The following is a 15,433-nucleotide window of genomic DNA, read 5'->3' as shown; positions in this document are numbered from 1 at the left end:
CTCCACTGTCCACCTGGAAGGACAGAGGGAAGCGTTCAGGCCATTTCAGCTTCCACACCCCTTGGAAGCAGCAGTAGGTTCGTGCACAAAGGGGTTGTTTCTGAACTCGAGCGGAGCTGCCCCAGAGCCGGCTCCTGCAGCCAGCCTTTATCAGCACCACAAGGATAAACAGAGCCACAAGGATGCCCTGATAAACACCAGTGTTTTCTACTGAGTCATCACATCCTGCAACAGCTGGTGAACACAAAAGGTGCGAACAGAAATTGTAGCGAGGACTGCAAGAGAGTTAAGAAAATCTCCAGCTCCGTCTGCAGCCTGAGCAGTGACGGGGGGATTATTAATTAATCAGGCTCTTTAGGGAGAAAGATCCAGCATAAGGACTAATTAAAAGAACATACAGTGGAGGGCAAAAGATTATTTATGATACCAAGTAACAGCCCTGCTACTTTTTCTCCCTTGCACAGGCCCAGTGGGAAGGATTAACGGGACGAATCGTCTTCAATAAAACCAGTGGTTTACGGACAGATTTTGATTTGGATATCATCAGCCTCAAAGAAGACGGACTCGAAAAGGTAGGCAGGGCTTGTCTTATCTGCATGTGGCTGAGGCTAAACCCTGGTGCTCAAGCAGCAGAGAAATGGTTGGCGTTGTACTGATTCCAGGTTTCTGGGGTTTATATAAAAGGATATTCACTTTGTGGGATTTCTCAGATCCTTTTCCACGCCTCAACCATGACTCACTCGCCCTGAAGCCAGAGCGTGGGATTACAGATTGCAGAAGTGCTTGTAGCACTTTCCTGGGATAACAGAGGCAGAAGAAACTTTCTGAGCATCCAGTAACCCTTCCCTGCCCAGGCCAGGCAGGAATATCTCCTGTCCCACTCCCTCTTGCTGGCCTGGCTCACAAACCCTTGGCTCTTGCCAAGGAGGCCACAGCTCTGGGGAGCATCACCTGGTGTGAATTCCCACTGTGAACCTGCCCAAGGCTTGGGAATGGCACCGGCTGATTCCAGCCTGGATTTCGCAGGAGGATGCAGTGGGTAGTTTATTTTATTGCCTAAGGGACAATAAGGAAAACAGCAAAGTTTGGTTTTTCCTGGCTGGCTGAGGGGGTCATGAGGGCCAAGGGCAAAAAGGCTGCAGCCTTGGATCCTCCAAATTAGAGCAAATCCCCTCTGGGCACAGAAATACGAGGCTGATGCACAACTCTGATCCTGGGTGTTCCTGAGGATTTAATTTCCTTTTCTTCAAATACTTTAAAAAAAAAAGAAAAGAGAAAGGCAACATGCAAGCCTTAAAGCCCTTAGAATGTGGGTTCCAAGGTGAGATCAGTTGGTTGAAGACAGAGAGCAGTGAGTGGCCGGAGCAGCCGGGACTGTGATTCCCAAGGAATTCTCTGATCTGACCCCTCTGTGATGACTCTGTGTCCCCGTTCTGCCACAGGTGTCTCGCACCTGTACAGGAGGAAGTTGGCAGGGCAGCAAGGCCCCTTCTAGAGCAGAGTCTGATTTCCAACAGGTACAAAGTGCCTCTGGCAGCCAGAACAGTGCTGGGCTTGTCACCTCTGGGCAGTGACAGGTTCTGTGTCCACGGGACACCCGGCCGGGAGCAGGGAGGGTTTCAATTAACTCTGCAGCACATGGACCACGAGCACAGGTGACTTTTCCAGGGAATTAATCACTCGGCACAGGGAGGCAGCCCCAGGGCTGGAGGCAGCCATGGATCAACCCTCCATTTGGAGGGGACGGATCCTGCACCACGAGGCTCCCGGGGACCCTCCAGCCTGTGCCCCATCCCCCTTCCCCCCGGTTTGTTTTCCTTGGCTTTGGCAGGAATTGCTGCCACACTTCCCCCCACAGCAGCAGCTCCGTGCACAAGGTAACACAGCACAAGGTCACCACAGCCCTCTGCGGGTGGGGAGCTTTTGGTGTCAAATACAGAATAAAGAAAACATTTCAAATCAACCCAGTGACCCCCAAGGAAGGAGGGGGGAAGATGCCACCGTCTCACAAGAACTGATCTTTGCAGCCTTGTTCCTAGAGTCTAAACCAAAAATAAAACAGGCCTTTTCCAAGCCCAGCAGCACCGACGCTCTGCAGAGCTCTGTTGGTCAGGTAATAGAAAACGTGCCAGTGCTTGACACCACGTGAACCCAAAGGTTCAGCAGAGCTGCAGCATCACCTGTCAAACCCCCTCCCCTCCCAGCTGGCACCAGCTGGATTTGCTGCAGATCTGTGTCACACCAAACCCACTGGAAGCCGCCAAACCCCGACACGGCCCCTGCACACCCCGTCAACTTTTGTCTCCAATAATTCAGAGATTTCACAGCTCCCACTATTATTTCTCTGAAAGCTTCCTGTCAGCTCCAGAGGGGTTTTAAAGTATCGATGTCAAATCTCTGTTGAAGCAGGGATTCTGTCAATAGTTAATCTGAACTAACAAAACACCAGCCCACAAACAAATCCCACCCGGATTGTGCATTATGTATCACAGCTTATGTTTGCTGAGCTTTAGGACTGAACCCCTGATTCTCTCATAGCTCCTGGATGTTCCAGGGATTACAGGAGTATTAACGAAACCTAATTACGTGTAGTTTGACTATCTGACTCGCACAGTTCTCTTAATGCACTTTTTTCCTTTTTCTCCCCTTTTTTAATATCTTAAACTGATTAATTCGGTCTTAAGTGCCATGTATTTAATTTTCTTAAAGAAAACGTAGCAAGGCAGAGGTGTCTGGAGCTGCAGTGCAGCAATCTGGGGCCTCTTGGACTTGCTTCTCCTTTCCCATTCACAATAATAATAATTTTTTGACATTGCAGCTGTTGTGTGATCCAAGGCAGAGATGGGGGATTGCTTCAGTTTTACCTGAAATATTTAAAACCTTTCACAAAGTTCGTGGAAACTCTTCTAGAATTTATGACACTTTTTTTTTGCCAGGCAGCATTGCTCATTACAAAGTCTCTTTCTGGGGATGCAGTAAAACCAAGTTCTCCCCTTGGACTGCTGAAGAGGCTGAAGAATCTTAAAAACAGTAATAAATAAAAGATGGGAAGCTGCTGGCTCCCCGGTGGTTTGAGCTGGCTGCCTTTGGCTTCTCTGCGCGTCCCACCTCGCAGTTTGACCCTACAGATGGATCGTTCTGTTCCCATTTCCAGGTGGGGTTTGGTTTTTTCTCGCTGTCAGTTTGGCTCTGTGGCCACCCCGCTCTGTTTGCTGGCAGCAGCCCCACATCCCTCCAGCCTTCCTGACGTTTTCTCTCCCCATCACAGTCCTTCATCCACTCCTGCCTTCAAAGTTTGTCCCAGAGCCTCCCCTGCACCTGCAGAGATCAGGTTAACAGGCTTAGCACTGCCCAGATCACTTCTGGTAAATAGAGACATGTTTGGCATTTCTGGATCAATAGACTTCTTCAAAGTCTAATAATTTATTAAATTTGACAGCTTGAGAGAAACAGAGCACCTGAAATGGAGCTGGTGTGCCTGTGCCATGCCTGGGCAGGGCTGCTGCCATCCCTTCCTCCAGATTTGCTGCCAGGACTGAGGCACTTCCCTGAAGGGTGGCCCAGGGCCCTGACAAGGGATGTGTTAGAAATGCCCACAGATGGCACAGAGGGCAGGAATGGCTCCTTCCAGGGATCTGTGGAGCTATTTGAGTCATTTTTAATCCTCCTCACCAAAGCAAAGCGGTGGGGTAACAGAGAAGAAAGAAAATGACCTCAGATTTGTGGTTATTCTTCTTCTGTTGTGCTTTACCCTTGCCCAGATTTGACTCTTTAGTGGGGTCTGACTGTTGCTCTATGCCTTTGCAAATTGTTCATTCATTCAGCCCCAGAATTCCAGTCTCTGGTCTCTGCCCATGCCCCTGAGCTGGCAGCAGCACAGGGACTGTGGAACCAGTGCCACTGGAGTGACCTGCAGCTGAAGGGTTGGTTCTCTTGGGTGAGACGAGATGGTAATTCCAGCTTTGCTGCTGTTTACTGTAGATGAAAGAAGGAATTTCCCTCTTCCAGGCCAGTAGGATGCTGGGAGCAAGCGAGGAATGCGAGAAAGGGACTGAGGAACGTGAGGAGGGGGTTCACTCCTTGGTTTGGTTTGTTTCAGGTGGGAGCCTGGAGCCCTTCCGACGGTTTGAACATCACAGAAATCTCCAGAGGACGAGGCCCGAACGTCACAGACTCGCTGAGCAACAGATCTCTGATTGTCACCACAGTCCTGGTAGGAGACTGCCCTCCTGTCCTTGTCCTTCCCCTCAGGGACACCCCATACCTCTGATAACTCCTCTGAAAACTCCTCTGAAAACCCCTCTGAAAACTCGCAGCCCCCAGCACAGATTGCAGGAGAGGCCCCGACAGGGCTGGGCTCAGCCGGGCACCAGAGTGCCCTGTCCCTGTACCAGCATGCCCTGTCCCTGCACCAGAGTGTCCTGTCCCTGCACCAGAGTGCCCTGTCCCTGCTCTGGGGTGCCCTGTCCCTGCTCTGGGGTGCCCTATTCCTGCTCTGGGGTGCCCTGTCCCTGGATATCAGGGATATCAGGGATATCCAGCTCACTGCCGGGTCTCCCCCGCTCCCCCCGCCGTGCTGCATTCTGTTCTCCTGCTCACTATTGGATCTGACAGCAGGCATTGGATCACAATGAGGTTTTATTGGCCAGCTAATGAATTATGACTGGTGGCATCAGGTCCCACATGGTTCATGGTTTGTCACTGGGAAGCAACAAAACACATCAGCCCTTGGCCAACCTGCCCCCAAATGGGGCTGAGTTACAGGCTTGCCTTGGGAAATTTTCTGGCCCTTTTATGTTCCATGTTTTCAGGGAACATAAAGGTACAGACAGAACAGAGCCAGTGGGGATGCATTCCCCAGTCCAGAGCAGTGTGATCCCTTGTAACGTCCTTCCCTTCCCAAGAGGATGTGACCTGATAAAGTGGGGATTTGTATCGTGAAAGGAATAGGACTGAGAGTACCCAGAGGGGAACACAGAAAGGGAACGCCTGGTCCAGGGCAGAAGAAGGGCTGAAACCAGAGGTATTGTGTCCCTCAGCAAGGGGTGAGCAGAGTGGAAGCAGAACATGAGCCAAAGGCAGATGCTGCTGCAGCTCTCCTTGCAAATCAGTCACTCCTCCTAACAAACTTCCCATCCACCACATGGCATTTGTTCCAATGAAACATTTCCATGGCTGTGGAAAGGTCTGGGCCTGAGCTGTGGTACTCCCTGCACCTCAAAGGCCACACCATAATGCACATGGATGGGGCCAGGAGGGGACTGTCAGCCATCTGCCCTGGACAGGCTTTTTTCAGGCAGCATTTCCATCCCGTGCTCTGTGAGCATCTACAAATTACATAAGGCACAGGGTGATATCGGTTCCCATTAATTGTGGGCCTGGGCACGTGCCATGGGGTACCCACCCTGGAGCCCCAGCCACCCTGTGATCCCTGTGCCTGCAGGAGGAGGGAACGTGCTCAGACCCGAGTTCTGCAGTAATTGCATTTCGTATACTGGAGTCTAAAATATAAAGTACAACCCTAAATGTTATTTGCATTTGCAACACCCCTTTGTACTTCTGCACTACTGTAAATGACGGGAGAAAAGCCATAGGAGGAGCCTCTAAAAGGAAAAGCATGAAAGGTTATTTTTTCCCCTTTTGCTCATATTGCAGTGACTTGTTGGAAGAGAAATATTACCCCAGCAGCCAGCACTGCTCTCCCCAAGCAATATGGGAACTGTGAAGTTATGAAATTGAGGGCACCTTCACTGAGAAATCGATTAGCAAACCGAGAGAGCTTGTGAATTGGATGTCTGGCCATTTTCAGTAATAAATTGTGAAATAGTCCGTGAATAAGTGGTTCACAGAGTTCAGAATTACCCCCTAGGAAATGTTTGAGACCTGGAGATACATTACTGAAGCGAGTGGCGTCCTAATGTTCAGTGCTTCGGCTGTTAAATATGTATGTAATCCCTACAGCGCTTCCCAAAATTAATAGTGCTTTATGGCTGCTCTGGAGCCGGTGTATTTATATCAGGATCCATGGATTCAGCTGATTCCCAAACAAAGCACTAATTCCAGAGCAGAGAGCCGAGGAGGCGGCGGGGGAGAGCGGGACTGAGCCGAGCTGCGCGTGCCAGGCTGAGCTCCACGCGTGGGATGAGATCAGTCGGGCTTTAGAACTCTGCAAGTGGGGTTCAGGCGCTCCCACGTCCCCCCCGACCCTGCTGCGAGGCCAGACGGGCCCCCTGTCCCCTCCAGGGGCACACAGGTCCCGAGGCAGAGGGCAGGGCTGGCAGGTGACCAGAACCAGCAGCCTCCAGGCTGGCACAGTCCCACTCTGGGCCCTGAGCCCCTCCCTGGAGCACACCCTGGGCAGGATGCCCACCCCCACCAAGCCCAGCTCTAACCAGGGCTCCAGACCTCCCCTCCCACCTCCTCAAGCCCCCCATCCCTGAGCAATCCCACAGGGGCTGGTCACCAGAGCAAAGCACGAGCCCTCCCCGCGCTGGCCACCCCAGCAAGGGCAGGAGCCCTGCAGACACCCCCGATTTGAGTCTCGCTGCTGTAGATGCTTCACCCTCCACTTGCCTTCCAGCCCTTGCCTGCTGCCCACCATCCTTTCCCATTTCCATCTGTCCTCCACACGTTTTTCCCTCGGGCTCCCCAGTGTCCCTCGTCCTCGGTGGCTGCCCAAGCCTGAGAGTCACCAACGGGCTCTGGACTTCACTGTGTGACCTCGTGTGCCCCTGCTGGAGGGGACAGACCCACAGGTCACAGAGTACTTCTGCCTCCCCTGTGCTGGGGCTCAGCTCTGCCGTGGTTCTGCACCCCCAGCCCTGCCAGGGCAGCTGTACCTGCAGCACAGGCACAGAGCTTCCCTGGGCAGCAGCAGGGCCCCGTATCCATCAGGTGGTGCCAGCACAGAGCAACACGAGCTGAATGGGGGACGTTTTGGGGTGGCCCCAGCCATGCACAGCTCCCTCACCCCGAATTTCACCCACCAGTCCCCTGCTCACTGCAGCTCCTGGGTGCAGGACTCAGGGGTGAGTTTGTCCTCCCCCTCTTTTACTGTTTCTAACACTTCATTTTCAGAGCATGAAATGGTTATTTTTCTCCCTGAAATCCTACCAAATGGAAAACAGTTGGCTGCTCAGAGAGACAAAATTAAATTTTGTGGGGTAAACAAGGTTGCTAATTAGCTGATGTGCTGTGCAAAGTTAATTTATTCTCGACATGTCACGGTGCCAGCCCTGCCTGAAGAGCTGGTGCCCGGTGGCTCGGGCTGACCCACAGGGGTGGCCCTGCCTCCAGCTGACCCTGACGGGGACTTTCTGCCTCCCCTGATGCAGGAGGAGCCCTTTGTCATGTTCCGAAAGTCCGACACAGCCCTGTTTGGGAACGACCGCTTCGAGGGCTACTGCATCGACCTGCTCAAGGAGCTGGCCATCATCCTGGGCTTCTCCTACGAGATCCGGCTGGTGGAGGACGGGAAGTACGGGGCGCAGGACGAGAAGGGGCAGTGGAATGGCATGATCAAGGAGCTCATCGACCACGTGAGTGAGGCCCCAGGGCAGTGCCAGGGGCAGCTGTGCCGGGCTGGCCCCGGGCTGGCCCCAGGGCTGGCTGGCTGGGGTGGGACACAGACCACTGCTCGCTGGCTCGGGACACCCACAGCGAGCTCCTGACCCTGCCTGGCTCCATGTCACATCAGCTGTCAGGAAAGCATCTTTGTGTCTGGCTCCTCCAAACATTCCCTTGGAACTCCTGAAAACAGCCATTCTCACTGCTCAGAAATGGGCTCTGTGGCTCCCAAGGACAAACATGGGCCAGGGCACAGCACCAAGGAGGCTTGGGGACCCCAGGCATGTCCCAGACACAGGCCAGCCCAGTCCAGAGGAGGTATCCAGACTGCAGGAGCAGGTGTGCACTGGACAGTTTAATTTTTTATTTTCTATAAAAGCAACTTATTTTCTAAAGTCTCCTGGGACACAAAGCTCCCTCTGCCACACAGCAGCTGTGCTTCTCCTTCTGTGGCCACTTCCAAAAGCCCATTAAGCAGCAGGGACCCTGCAGGGACAGCTTCGCTCCCGCAGCCACCACAACGTCACCGAGGCTGAAACCGCCACTCGCGGCCAGAGCCTGCTCAGTTCCCTAATTAGATATCTTGCCTCCAGCACATCCTGTGATCCCAGGAGTCCAGTTAGGGAGGTGAGGAAAGCTGGGGTTTTTATGAATATCTGATTCCCAGAGAAGGTCTCTGGAAGAAAAGCTGAGGACAAAATTCCTCTCTCCTCTCCACAGTACAGGCAGGGCAAGAGCTGTAACACTGTGCTCTCCTCCTGAATGGCAATGTCCTGCTCCACTGGGGCAGCCCTGGGACCACCTCTCCAGCTCCTGGCTACATTCTGAGCCCAAGGCCTAGGCAGCAAAGACACAAAAATAATCCCCCACCCATAGCATGGGGTACAGTTCCTGGGGGAGGAACGTGTTTGCTGGGTGAGTCACTGCGTGCAGAGCTGGGGCTGGCTCGGGAGCAGGGCTGGGCTTCGGATCTGCCTCATCTGCCCTAAATGACATTGGACAAGTTGCTTCTGTGCAATGCTTCCTCCATCTGTAAAATGCAGACGATAATGATTATGTCCCTTACAGGGACACGGTGACAGTCAGTTTGCAGCGGGCACTGCAGCGCTCGCCCGGGGAGCAGGAGCACGGCAAGGGCACGTGGGGACAGCCCTGGGGAGCAGGACACTGCCTCACAGGGGAATATCCCACCGCCTGTGCAAACCTGCCCTGCTGGGTCTGCTTCTGGAAAGCTCCATGCAGCTGAGAATACAGATTTTATAGCCTCTTACACAACAGCCTTGCCTGTCACACCGACAGTGTCCCAGCGGAAGGGCTGGCGCTTTGTGCTCCCGGTGATGTGTGTGACACAGATCCCAACCAACGCCCAGTGCCCACTGTGCCCCTGGCAGAGCCCCCCGGGACACAGCTCCTGCCACCCCACACCCGCTGCCGGAGCAGGGATGGGGCTCTCACTGCAGAGGCTGCAGCGCCAGGGTTGGAAGGAGCAAATCCCTTCAAAGCAGGAAATAAGATACAGGGAATAGCAGCCACAGTCACTGAGCCCAAACTGTGTCACCTCCACTGTCCTGCAAGATGCCACAGGGCCCTGGGGGCTTCAGCCATTCCCAGAGCTGTGGACAGCTAAATGAAGCAGAAGGTTTGGGGAACAACCTCATTAACTAACACAAAATTTACGGTCAGCCTGCACTGTGGTGTTTCTTGGATAACTATTTAAAAAGCAGATTAACACAGAGCAGCCGGAAAGGACCAAATCCCCTCTTCTTGTAAGGTGTGCTCTGGCAGAGGTGGAGCTCTGCACTCTGTCCTGTGAGGCTGACTTGTGTCTGCAGGGGCTGATGACACTGCTGAGGCCCCACACGAAGCTAGTAGTTCCCTGATCTGCATGTCATTGCTTTTTACAGCAGTGTTTATGTAAAGCTTTAAAAAGTGAAATTGCAACCAGATGGGCCCTTCCTCGGCAGCATCTTCCCATGGTGTGGGGAAAGGAACAACCCATGGACACTGCAACGGGCAAGTTCAAGTTTATTTCACACCCAGGAGGAAAAGTGTTGCAGACAGCATTCAAATAGAGCTGTGGTGATGAAAACAGGGCTGCCCACACTGAGAATTTGTTATCTGGGCTGGCTTTCCTCCATGTTCAGTGTCCCCTTCCATAAACCAATGGGGATCCTTCAGGTGGGACAATAAAGCAGGTAGGATGTTGTGAGTTCCAAACAGCCAGGCCAGGATTAAGTATGTGCTGAAGACCCACTTAACTCAGGAGATGGAGCCCCCAGGACTGCTGGGATGCAGGTGGGCTGAGCTGGGGTGGGCTCACAGAACGGCCTGGGCAGAGCAGGGGGTCCTCCTGGGGTGCAATGAGAGGCTAAAATGGTGATTGTTGTTGCTCAGAGAGCCTGGGAGCCCTGGGAGTGGCAGATTCTGCATGCCAGGAATAGCCTGATCCGAGGCTGAAACCTGGAGAAGATGGGCAGGGAAGGGGCAGCCGGTCCCTCGGGATGGCCTTGGCTGGGCTGGGAGAGGCACCCGAGAGGAGCTGGGCAAGGGCAGCCCGGGGGGTGACGAGAGCAGTGTCTGAGGGGTGGGTGCCAGCACCCAGGGGGTAAATCAGGCTCCCAGAGGGCAAATCAGGCCCGTGCAGGAGAGGTGTTTACACAGCGAGGGCTCTCGGCTGGCACAGTCACGCATCCTCCCCTCCCCTCTGCTCTCTGATCCAGACATGCCTGGCCACAGGCAGGGATGCCTTGGGCTATGATCCTTTGTAAAATCCCTGCGTTTCTAGTCTGGCCTTAAGCATAAACAGGAAAAGCAACAGCAATCAGAGCAGGCACAGCACGACCCTGTCTGCCAGGTGCCTCGTGCAGCTGAACGCAACAGCCCTGCCCCGCTGCCTTTCATCTGCTGCTCGTCCTCAGCAGAAAAAAATCCCTGTTTTGAGGGAGTTCAGCCCATTCCCTGGAGAACTAACCTCTCCCCTCGCCAGTCTGCTGGTTATTGTCACCGCTCTGGCCATTCCTGCAGAGAAACCTTCATCAGAAGGGCTGTGAGAGCTGAACTTGGGTATTCAGGCAGGTCTGGGGCACCCAGGTGATGCAGAGAAGCTCCCAAGCCCTTTATCCATAACAAACAGGGAACTTGATGACTGCCAAACCTCCTCCTTTCAGCAGCAGTGAACTGCTATTGATGTTTATTCATAGAAATTATTACTGATACAAGCAAAGCTCCACTGCACACCGTGGCCCATCCGTTCTGATTTATAAATTCCAGTTGTCTGGCAAAGCAACGCCTGCAAATCTTCCCTTATTGTTTGTGGGCAGGATCCCATAAAACCAGCAGAATGAGTTGTTCTGGACATTTTGCACAAACTTGTTCACAAATAAAACTTGTCTTCTGCTGAAACGGTGCACATCAAATTGCCATTCAATCTGAAACTTCAGGTGGGAATAAAACAGGTATGGAAAATACCAGGGTCTCTAATGGAAATCCCTGCCAATGGTAACTGTAGAGGAGATGTAATATCCATCCTTAGGGACGATTCCTGATGGTTGATTTAACACTTTCACAAGAAGTGGACATTTACTGACAGCAGATTCTGGCAGAAATACATATTGCAGCACACTGCCAGCTCCCCATTAACGCTCCTGCACCGGTGGAGGTTCATCTCAAGTGTCGTGAACTGAGCCTTTGTTTGGAAGCCACGGAGCCAGGAATAGGGGAAAAAACAGTTTCACTGGATGAAGTGCCCTCCACCTCTTGTTTAGACACTGCAGGACCTCAGCATTGGGGAGGGGATGGAAATAAGCCAGAGCAGCTTTTCCTTTTGTGCTGAGATCGTTAACTGGGTGGATTCACAACTGGGTCCTATTCAGGGATCAGGTGAAGCACTGAAGTGGATGTTGGGAGCCCGAGTTCTCTGCATGTCTCTGCAGGTGTCTCTGGACCTGCCTGCCCCTCCCTGGCTGGTTCATCTGCCAGGAATCCCTAGGATAGGACTTGTCTCTCACAGTATAGCCATTCTCACCGAGATCTTTCAGCTTCACATCCCTCAGGTACAATTAATGGCAGCTCCAGCTCTGAAGAACTTCCTTAAAGTGAAGATTACAAGAGCCCAAACAGGACTTCATGGCTCTCATTCCTCCTCTTCAGCTCACAGCAAGGTTTTCCCTGCCGACATCTGTTCTTAAATCACCACTGATATTGAATAAATTCAGTGACAAAAATGATGTCTAAATGAGGACTGAGATTGCCAGAGCAGCCGTTAAGAGCCGGAGGAGTCAGACAGTTAACACCAACCCTGCTTCCCTGGAGCATCGCTGCTCCCATGAGTGTTCCCCTGTCCCCGGGCAGGCTCAGGGCTCCCACAGAGCACTCCCACACCTCCCCAGCAGCAGCCCCTCATCTGGGCACAGGGAGCAGGAGCAGGGCACAGCAGCCAAGCGAGCAGAGCAGGGAGGGGACAGAGATGGAACCCAGTACAGAAGGCCCAGCACTGGCACTGGCAAGAGGGACCAAGGGAGGACGGTGTCGGTGCTGCCAGACAGACACCTGGATAACAATTAAAGCAGTAAAACACACACTATTTCTGTCTCTCAGGCAACACACACATGATTAGTTTATGTAAATACCTAAGGCAGGTTGGCAAAATAAGCACAGAGGCAGCTTATTTTCCTGGATAAATATTTGTCTGGGTGCTCACACTGTTGGGCTCTGCCATGACCAGCCCTCACCCCCGGCCCGGCTCCGGCCAAGGTCAGGCACTGCAGGATTCCCACAGTGACCACAGCTGTGCGAGAGCTCTTCTGACCCACAGGCCACATCCCCCTGATAGCTGAGAACTTGGAGATAAGGTTTGGCATTTTCTGATAAAAGCCAAGCATCTGTGCAGCCAATGTGACTGTCCCTGTGCTGAACGCCCGGTGAACCCGCAGCCGTTCCAGCCAAGTGAAAATGCTGTAACTGGGGGAATGAGGAGATCCAACCCTTCGAGGTGGGCTGGGGAAGTGTCTGCATTTGGTGTGTAGCTGCCTCGGCAAAATTCATCTTTTTGGCCTCAATTCAGCAGAACACTTAAGAACATGTACAGCGCCTGGAAGGCGCGCAAGCTCCAGGAAAAGAGGCATGGGCTTAAGTGGTTTTGCTGGACAAGGGCCTTTAAGCCACTGGCACTTGCTCTAATTCCTCATTTTCAATAAAATCCACCTGACTGTGCAACAGCACAAGAGTCAGGGCTGAGTGAAGGAAGCAGCCAGAGCCTGGTAATTGACTGCCCGGTTTGGAACGTCAGAGCACGACAAATCAAAGCTTCATCCTTGGTGGGTTTGATTTAGATCCTCTCCGTCAGCAAACCTTTAATTAGAGGCCACCTTCAGAAAGATCTGCATTGATAAAAAGGATATGGAACTGCAGCCCTGCACTGCCTCTAATTGCTCAGGACACACCCCAGCCCGGGCTCCCAAATCCATGCTCCGTCCTGCCTGCGTGTGACATTCCCTGCAAGGACACGGGCTGGGAGCACATCTCAGGAACCGATGGAACGACACAGGAAAATTTTATTTCTGCACTAAAAGCAGTTGGATCCCTGGGTGTCCATGCAGATTTCCCTCTCTTCATTTTCCGTGGCAAAGCACAAACTCCAGGCTGTTCCTTTGCTCACTGTACCATTGTGACAAATTTGGCTGAGGATCCTTCAGCCCGTCCCTTGGCCAGCGAGCTCTGGCCGCAGAACTGCTCGTTTGTTCCCTCCTTCAGAAAAACTCGGAGCCAAATCCTTCAACATCTCCTTCGCTTTTCCCTGGTGAGTCAGGACACCCACACAGAAGTGATGGAGGAGGGAAAACGCTGCATTTCTTTTGCATTTCTGCCTTGTGACTGTGGGGAGCACCAAGCCAAAATTCCCAGGTGTGCTGTGAGGTTGGGGGAGCAGCCGAGCTCCAAAGCTGCCAGGACGGTCCCAAGGATGCAGAACGTTCCCACCTCAGGCTGAGCAGCCACCACTGTCTGTCCACTTCCAAACCCCTGTCCTTCAGCCTCCACCCATGTCACCACAACCACAGGTGGCACAGCAGGCTCACCTGGAAAATATTGTTCCCATTTTCCCCAAGTTTTGACAAGTGCCAGTGACTGAAATGGGCTGTTTCTGTACCAATCTGGTTTAAAAACCTATTTCCATTTGGAAAGTGAGAAGGAAAGGGAACCAACCAGGGCGCAGCTGGAGAACCATGTTAGAACAAAATACATCCCTTTTACCCTTGTTACAGAATTCCTGAAGCTCTTCTGTTCAGGCCCTCTGAGGCTGCACTCGTTGGAGAGGGGATCCCTTTCACACATACACACACCTGGGTAATGGACAACAGCTCTTGTGGAGACGACTCTTAGAGTAAAAGGCCCAGATTCCTCTGTTTAAAAATATTCCACTGACTTTCATCACAGATTTGGAAGGCCAAACGAGACCATTAACCTGAGCTTCCCCCCCAGCACAGGCCAGGGATCTGCTCCAGTTCCTACAGTGAACCCCCAGTTCCTGCTGGAGCAAAGCATGTTCCAGCTAATATTGATTTACACTTTGTGAGTAATGACAAATTCACTCCATCTCTAGGTAATTATCACTCATGGGTAATTCAGAATTTTAATTTTCAGAACCAGATGTTAAATAAATCTCGCACGAGCTCCTGGCACGGGGGGAGGTTCTGCTCAACTTCAGAGCTATAATTTATGTGCCTGCATTTCCTCGGAAGTCCACAATCCCAAAGAGTGGCTTGCAAAGCCCAGGCAAGGCGGGTGACATTGAGAAAGCCTTGGATGTATTTTCTTGTGGCTTTTTTAAGAACCCGGGTGAATATTCAGTGAGAGGAATGAACACAGCTCTGAACCAATAGGGTGTATGTGGTCACTCGCTGAATTAGTGCAGAAATCAGTAAAGCAGCATGAAAGGAAGGACAACAACAACAACCCACCCCTGCCACGGCGGGTTTACACACAGCTGCTCTCTGCTTAGAGTGAGGAGCAGCACAGCGAGGGTCACTGACACTGTAACACCACAAAATCCAATTTTTCTGACCAGTTTAGCAGAGCTGCAGAGGCTGTCACACCTCCCTTTGGCTGCACTGTTTCACAGCACAAATCATACACCCCACAGCTGTATTTCACAGCGCACATGTCCCCAAGTGCAACAGGAGGGGGGAACCCCAAGGCTGCACTTGGGGCACTTTTTGGCCCATTTCTGCTGTGTGAGGGCTGTAGGTGTCTCTGAGGAAATGGAAACACCTCAGCTTCTAACTCCTCCTTTCCTTCTCGCCCTGTCCCCTCCCTCTGTGCTGCTCACAGAAAGCTGACCTGGCCGTGGCTCCTCTCACCATCACCCACGTCCGGGAGAAAGCCATTGACTTCTCCAAGCCCTTCATGACCCTGGGGGTCAGCATCCTGTACCGGAAACCCAACGGGACCAACCCCAGCGTGTTCTCCTTCCTCAACCCCCTCTCTCCCGACATCTGGATGTACATCCTCCTCGCCTACCTGGGGGTCAGCTGTGTGCTCTTTGTCATAGCCAGGTAAGGGGACACACCAAACCCGTGTCACCACTGGGATCCCCTCGGGGCTGCTTGCTCTCACACACTGCCAGTAGGAAGGAATTTTAAAATGCACTTTTTTTCATGATTTTGGAAATTTTGCTGCCTTTCCATCTCATCAGCCCCTCCCCGGTACGTGAAGGGTAATTCTCCTGCTCTGTGTCATTCTCCATTCATGTCCTGTTCGGTCAGTGCTCACACCCCTCCCCAGCCTCTCCTGGCTCCTGGACACAGCCCCCATCTCCCACACCCTCCTGGCTCCTGGACACAGAGCTCCATCTCCCACACCCTCCTGGCTC

General features: G+C 52.7%; 1 protein-coding gene across 1 annotated transcript in view; it reads left to right on the top strand.

Annotated features, from left to right (window-relative positions):
- The window catches only part of GRIK3 (glutamate ionotropic receptor kainate type subunit 3), a 95,623-nt gene that overhangs the window by 60,393 nt on the left and 19,797 nt on the right, over window positions 1-15,433 (top strand). Inside the window, exons 8-11 of the mRNA XM_017828426.1 lie at window positions 465-572; window positions 4,100-4,213; window positions 7,335-7,538; window positions 14,893-15,116. Of these exons, the coding sequence (XP_017683915.1) occupies window positions 465-572; window positions 4,100-4,213; window positions 7,335-7,538; window positions 14,893-15,116 (650 nt within the window). The remainder of the gene's footprint in view (window positions 1-464; window positions 573-4,099; window positions 4,214-7,334; window positions 7,539-14,892; window positions 15,117-15,433) is intronic.

Source organism: Lepidothrix coronata, unplaced genomic scaffold (assembly GCF_001604755.1).
Source record: "Lepidothrix coronata isolate B3197 unplaced genomic scaffold, Lepidothrix_coronata-1.0 Scaffold147, whole genome shotgun sequence".
Taxonomy (NCBI): domain Eukaryota; kingdom Metazoa; phylum Chordata; class Aves; order Passeriformes; family Pipridae; genus Lepidothrix; species Lepidothrix coronata.
Note: the sequence above shows the minus strand (reverse complement) of the source record. Positions and strands in the feature narration are given on the sequence as shown.